This window comes from Corvus brachyrhynchos, unplaced genomic scaffold, assembly GCF_000691975.1.
Source record: "Corvus brachyrhynchos isolate BGI_N302 unplaced genomic scaffold, ASM69197v1 scaffold4, whole genome shotgun sequence".
NCBI classification, from domain to species: Eukaryota; Metazoa; Chordata; class Aves; order Passeriformes; family Corvidae; genus Corvus; species Corvus brachyrhynchos.
Genome location: NW_008237878.1, coordinates 5375144 through 5381593, shown reverse-complemented (window position 1 = coordinate 5381593; position 6450 = coordinate 5375144). Strand labels below are relative to the sequence as shown.

At 54.4% G+C, this 6450-nt stretch overlaps 1 protein-coding gene across 2 annotated transcripts in view; it reads right to left on the bottom strand.

Moving 5' to 3' along the window:
* Positions 1-3137: 3137 nt before the first annotated feature.
* NCKIPSD (NCK interacting protein with SH3 domain) overlaps positions 3138-6450 on the bottom strand; it is a 36330-nt gene continuing 33017 nt past the window's right edge. For both annotated transcript variants that reach the window (XM_008632227.2, XM_017732506.1), the window contains exons 12-13: positions 5370-5542; positions 3138-4807 (exon numbers count right to left, since the gene is read on the bottom strand). In XM_008632227.2, coding sequence (XP_008630449.1) covers positions 4604-4807; positions 5370-5542 — 377 coding nt within the window. In that variant the 3' untranslated portion in view covers positions 3138-4603. The remainder of the gene's footprint in view (positions 4808-5369; positions 5543-6450) is intronic.

Genomic DNA, 6450 nt, shown 5'->3' with positions numbered 1-6450 from the left:
GGCAAATGCTAGGGAGTAAAGAGCCATGTCAGGGAGGAAAACAGCAAATCTGGGAGATGGGGGCAGTTTAGGAAGGGGTAGGGAAGGACAAGGCACACATGGGACACACAGTGCCTCCATGCACATCCCAACTCCAAAGGGGCTGCAAGAGCCCCCTGTGCTGCTGTGCTGGATGGGCTGTGGTTCAGGGCGCACAGGCTGGAGACTAAGAGGACCCCCATATCCACACCACAGCCAGGCTAGACATCGCTGGCAGCCCTTGTGTAGGCCCTACATAGCTCCCAAAACAAACTCACAAATTAATAGTGGGATGGATTCACACTGAAGATGGAGCTCCACTCCCAGCACTGCAGGAGCCATGCTCTCTCTCCAACACACTCCCACCCCACAGGAAACAGCACGAGGCTGGGCGAGGTCCCGCTGTCCCTTTGCAGAAATCCAAGTGGCTGCTTGGGAGCTGCACACTGCTTTGGCCAGCACAGGCCATCTGTACAGCAAGAAGGACTCACAGGAGATGCACTGGCCCCAGGGCACAGCGGGTCTGGGGACCTCAAGGAGGTCCAGCTGCCACTGTCCTGGTGGTGCCCTCTGCTCCAGCTGTGGCTGTGGAATCCTACACGCTGCTGCTGCCACAGTGCTGAATCCTGATGCCACCAGTGCTTTGCTTCTCTGCTCCATGTTCTGGTACTCTACCACCAGCTCTCACCCAGCTTTGGTTCCACCAATGGTGACAGATAGTCCCCTAGCAATTATTGTTAGTGTAAATGAGGGGCTGGGAAGAGTACATGCTGCCCACTGATCAGGGGTTTGATAGCAAGCAGGCTCCCATTCCTAGGGTGGAAACTGAGGAAAAACAACATGGGGTCTGCAGCACGCCCAGTATGTCCCCAAACCACTGGCTAGCCTCATGCAGGGCTGGTGATTCCCTCCCATCACCCCTGCAGAAGCCAAGGCCTGGCCATCACCGGGGAAGCCACAGGGTGGGCAGAGCAGGCAGGGCTTTGTCCTTGCCCTGTTGCTTGTGCCGAGCACGTTTTAGGATCGCAATGGGAAATATGAGGCAGGCCCTAAAGTGGTGGCCAGTGCAGCTCCGCATGTGCCAGAGAGAAGTTCCCCTGGTGCTTACACAATGCTCAGGGCTGACACCCAGTGAGTGTGGATGTCTAAGCCCCTAGAGAAGCCTACATGTTAATTTATGAACTCCACAGGATGGGTAATCTGCTGTGATTAACTCCTCAACCACCACATAGCGCCTCTGGCTTGGGTGGTCCTGCACCAGCACTGAGAGGGCTGTAGCCATACCAGCCCTTGGCATGCTGTGCTCTTGGGGGATTTACCTTCTCCCCTCCAGACCCTTAAGCATCCACTTGAGCCCTCCCAGTGCTGTTAGGATAATGCCAGAGCAGCCCTGGCTCTGCACACAGCTCACCCTAGAAACCTCATTTATCATAGGGCAGCTCATCACCCATGTGCAACAGGAACATGCTAGCTGGATCATACATCACACCTCCTCAAACTGGGGATGTGCCATCAGGAAACCAAATCAGGAGAGAGGCAATACTTTTTAAAAGTAATGAAGGCTTTCAAGTTTATTTGTTCTAATTACCCAGCTGACAGCTCAGGGGAGGAGGAGGAAAGTATCAGGGTATTACTGCCACAAAATAGTTGTAATTGAATCATTCCAGACAATAAAGCAGAAGCGCAGGTCACAGGCATTGCATCACTCCCCCCCACACCAACCCCCCAACACCCCTCACTGTTGCACTACAATAAAAACACCAATACGAGCAGACACTGCTCTAATTGTGGCCTATTACAGCAAACAATCTCGAGTGTCTCACCTACACGGAGAGCAGGACCCGCTGAGCAGGCTGGGGGCAGCGAGTTTACACGCTGCAGTTTGATTCCCTGTGATGTGTGAAGGCCTTTCCTGGGCAGCAGCTGCATCTCTCCCCCTGGACCCCACAGCCAGCTGCCCCCCAGCTCTCCCAGCCCTGGCTGCGGGTGGTGGGGCAGAGGGTGTTATGCTACTCTGCAGCTGGGCCGGGGTGAGCAACCCCATGGACAGCAGTGGCTTGGGGATACCAATGGAAGCCACCAGCTCTGCAGTCTGGGCTCATGGCAAGCAGAGCCACAGGTCCTGCTACTGCTGGGTTTGCCTGGCACAGCAAAGCCTGTGCTGCGTCACTGAGGGCAAGTGCCAGATGAACATCCCACCACAGCAGCAGGTCATGAGCCAACAACAAACCCCAGCAGCACTCAGAAGCAAGCCAAGGTTGGCTCACAGGTACATGCAACCATGTGCTGCACAGAGCAATGGGGCACAGGAGAGCCACCATGGGGGACACACCAGTGAGCACTGGCAGCCCTTATGTGTCATGGTTGCCCCCAGGTGTGAAAATTGCACTTCAAGGCCACACACCTGGGGACTTTGGAGACAGGCCAGAGGCAGGAGCAAGGGCAGCCCTGGTCCCAATTCTGCAGGCAGCTGTGTATGATGCTATCCCTATGTTTGGAGTGGCACAGCCTGCACCTGGCATTTACATCCCTGCCCTGGCAGGGCTGTGCCCATGGCCTGGCTGGCTCCCTTGGCACAGAGCCAAGAGCAGAGACCAGCTTCCTGCTGCCAACATAGTGCTCTGCCCAGTGCCTGCTGTCCTCCCACCACAGAACCCCTGCCATCCCAGGCACCTCAGAGCTGCAGGCGCAGGCTGAGGTTTGGGAGCACCGATCCGCAGCCAAGGCGCGATTCATTACGCTCGCTACAGACCATTAAACCCGTCCTGCGCGGGCTCGCTGCCTTGGCAGCCGGGAGCCAGCTGAGGCTGCGCACACCTTGCGGGGAGCCAGCCGTGAGTCCAGCTCTGCCAAACCCTGAATGTGCAGCAGCGATGCTGGGCAGGCCCCAGGAATGATGGCTGTGGCCCTAGCAAGGGCTGCTGCCCTCCACCCTTCCTTGTCAGCCAGCAACATGGTAGAAGAAAACAAGGCCAGAAGCTGTGAGGGAAAATTACTGCATTACCCCCATTTGGAGATCAGCACCCACTGCTTTGCCTCCATGGGCAGCAGGCACCCAACCACGCCTGCTTTGGTGCCCCCATGACAGGATTGGGCAGGCAGGGCTACACTCACAGAAGTCCAGTTTAAGACATTTTTATTCTTCTGCAGGTTACACTTAGTGTTTAAGAAAATACAGGATCCCTTTTGACATTCATACATTTTTACAGGGCAAAAATAGGTTTTTCTACTAGGGTGGTTATTAAGCTTGGGCATTCCCAGGCTGACTTCCTTGCCCCCCTTGGCTGCCAGGCCAACCCTCCATTCTCAAGCATCACTGCCCCAGTGGCCAGTCCAGGCCTGCAGAGCTTGTGCCATCCCCTCAAGCTAACAAAAAAAAAAAAAAAAAAAAAGGTAAAGTAAATACAGTGCCCAGTATTTCCAGTTTCACTTTCCAACAGCTCCTACACTGGCTACTGCAAAGGAAGACCTGGGGACAGGGAGTGACCACACTGCGCACACAAATATCTAAGAGACCCACGTTAGTGTGTGTGACTATCTGGACCAGGGAAGCAGGTTAATCCCGTTTGCTAGAAACCTAGAGGAAATATAAATAAGGGTTCCCCACACTTAGCATAGTCACAAACAGCTACTGGACACCAGGCTCACGCTGCCTCTGAGCGCTGCCACAGGGACAGGGAGGGCAGCGAGGCAGAGCTACTCTGAAGCTCAAGGCAAGAAATGCACACGCTGCACGAACAGAGCGTGCCTGCCCAGAGGCAGCCCCTCTGCTCAGGGCAATGCTGCAACAGAGGTGGCAAGCGGCAGCTTCACTTGGCAGGACACGTCTTTGTGCTGTGTCCGGCCAAGGGCTTCCTAAGGGCAGTGTCACCCACGTGGCTGTTACTTCTAGGCTGCCACAGTGTGCAGGAAATTCAGATTTAAACATCACTATAGAAAGCAGATTGAAAAGCAGCTGCTGGGGTAAGGCCTCCATGACCCAAGGTGGGCTGCTGCCCAGAGGCAAAGCTGAGGGCCAGGAGGGAGTGAAAGGCTCACTAGACGAGGCGTTAGACAGCGAGCAGCTACTTTCCCTTGGCAGGGCTGCAGCACATTGGCACTAGCAGCAGGAAACAAAACAGATGTTACAAAAGCTTCTTCCAAGCACCAGCGGACTCCACTTGGTCACTGCAGGGAGAGAGACGCACATGGAAAAGAAGTGATACTCTAAGGCAAAGGCCTTTCTCTTCAGGACCTCGGGACACCAGTGCAAGCTAAACATCCCCCCATGCTGGCTACTAAGCCCCCACAAGCTTTCTGCCCTTCCCACTAACACCAGCTGCCCAAATAGCTCCTGCTGAGTCTTGCAGGCAAACCACGCGCCAGCGCCCACCCTACTCTGCCTGCCCCGGCACCAGGCCCCAGGGGCACCCCATGCCCTCTCTGCTGCTGGCACTTCCAAAGGGCCGGTGAACGCTGTCCCAACCTTAGGCCTCGCACAGAGGGATATAAGGTATGAGCTGTACTGGAAGGGAATGGGGAGAAAGTGTCAACAAAAGACATAGTCGATCCAAGTGGTTCAAACTCCAGTCCAAGCTGAGGAGCATTAGCTGGTACCAGAAGAGATTTCTGGGAACTCCTTGTAAATCTCCAAGATGATCAGTTTGTCCATCTGGCACTGCTGGTCCTCCTCCTCCTCGCCCAGGATGCGCTGCAGGATGCCCTGCAGGTCGGCGAGGCGGTGCTGGTGCTGCAGATAGGGTGTGGAGCGGATGATGGCGTGCATCAGAGACAGATACTCCATCCTCAGCTGCCAAGTGGGAGGGGAGACAAACCACAGAGCACCGTCAAAGATTTGAAGTGAGATAAACAAGTATGCCAGCCTCCATTACAGCATGAGCACAGGAACAGCTGCTGCTGCACCATCAACCAGAGCACAACTCCAGAGGCACCTGCTTTTCCTTAAGTATCATTAGTAACTATGGAAAACTCTGCTTTTCCCACAGCAACAGAGTGCTGCTCCTCCCCTTCCCTCAAACACGTGTACATCCCCTGCCTCTTGCAACACCAAGCGAGAGAGTCCTCCTACTACTACTACTCACAGAGGGTCTCTCTTCCCAAAGGTCCATGGTCAGAAGGGTGCAAACCACCAGAAGCCTGGCAGATCTTTCTTCAAATATGCTGGTGTGCTGGGCAGGATAAATCCTCCCTTTCTCCTCAGCTCCCAAGGTTGATTTAAGCACCCAGAAATGTTGTGCCCACCCCAGAACTCCACTCTTGCCTGCACCAGCAGGCCCCATGGGGGCCAGGAAAAACACCATTGCTTTGGGACTGTGCTCCCTTCCCCAGTGCCCATGGGTTACTGTGAGCACCTTGTCTCCAGGGGAGAGATCAGCAATCTGCCGCACCAGGATGTCTATCAGGACCATCATGTCCGTGTGATAGAAGATGCTGGCTGTATCCTTGCTGGCAAAGATGTCCTGCAGAAACTTCAGCACTGAGTGTGGTGGCTGAGGCTGATGCTTGAAGATGCAAACTGGATCATCTGGGGGAGGTAGAGAGAAGAGACTGTGCTGAGCCACTGTTCCATCTTCCGTGCACTTCCCTTCATTAGACCCTCTGGCTCTGGAGAGGAGGCTGCCCTGCCCTCGGCCAGCCACTCCCTGCCCATGGATAGCTTTTGTGCCCAAAGACCTCAGTGCCTTGCACAAAGGTGTGTAATCAGGATGGCAGCTCTGCAGGCTACCAAGATGAGACCAAACTTGTTATGATTAGCCTTAATCACTGTTTATAGTTCACCTACCATGCCAGGTGAAAGCTCATTAGCACATCGCCTCTAAGTATCTCCCGTTTTTGCTCAACAGCCACCACTCATTTTCTCCCTGGTTTATTAAGAGGGGTCCAATAACCCCTCTGAAAAGCCCATCAGAGCCTGTACCAGAAACAAGCTTTCACCAGAGACCAGGCTAGTACTATCCCAGAAGCAAGAAAAGAAACACTTCCAAGTTTAAATGAGCCACCGCATCCTGTTCTCTTGCAAAACATCCCTGCAGACTCCAAGAGGGGCTCTGGGCCATGGCAGCTCCCTCAGCAGTTGTCAGGAAGGCGGGCAAAAGAGCCACCGCATCTTCATTAGGTTGTGGCCCCCCTCTTTCTTCTCCCAGCTCCTCACTGAAAAGTGATCCCTGCAGGGAATCTGGCAGGGAAAGGACTAAACAAAGGCTTTGGGAGGAGGCCAGACAGAAGAGCATTGAGGTGCCTGCTGCCCTCAAGCTGATATAGTGTGGAGACAGTGATTTGCAGCCCCAAAGAGAACTAAAGCCAGAGTAAGATGAGCTGCAAGCATCACAGGATGGGTTATTTCCAGCAACTCAACAAAATGAGTTCTCTCAGGCAGCAAAGCCCCTGTGCTCCAGAAGGTATTAGAAAGCACAATAGCGGCCTGCAGCACGG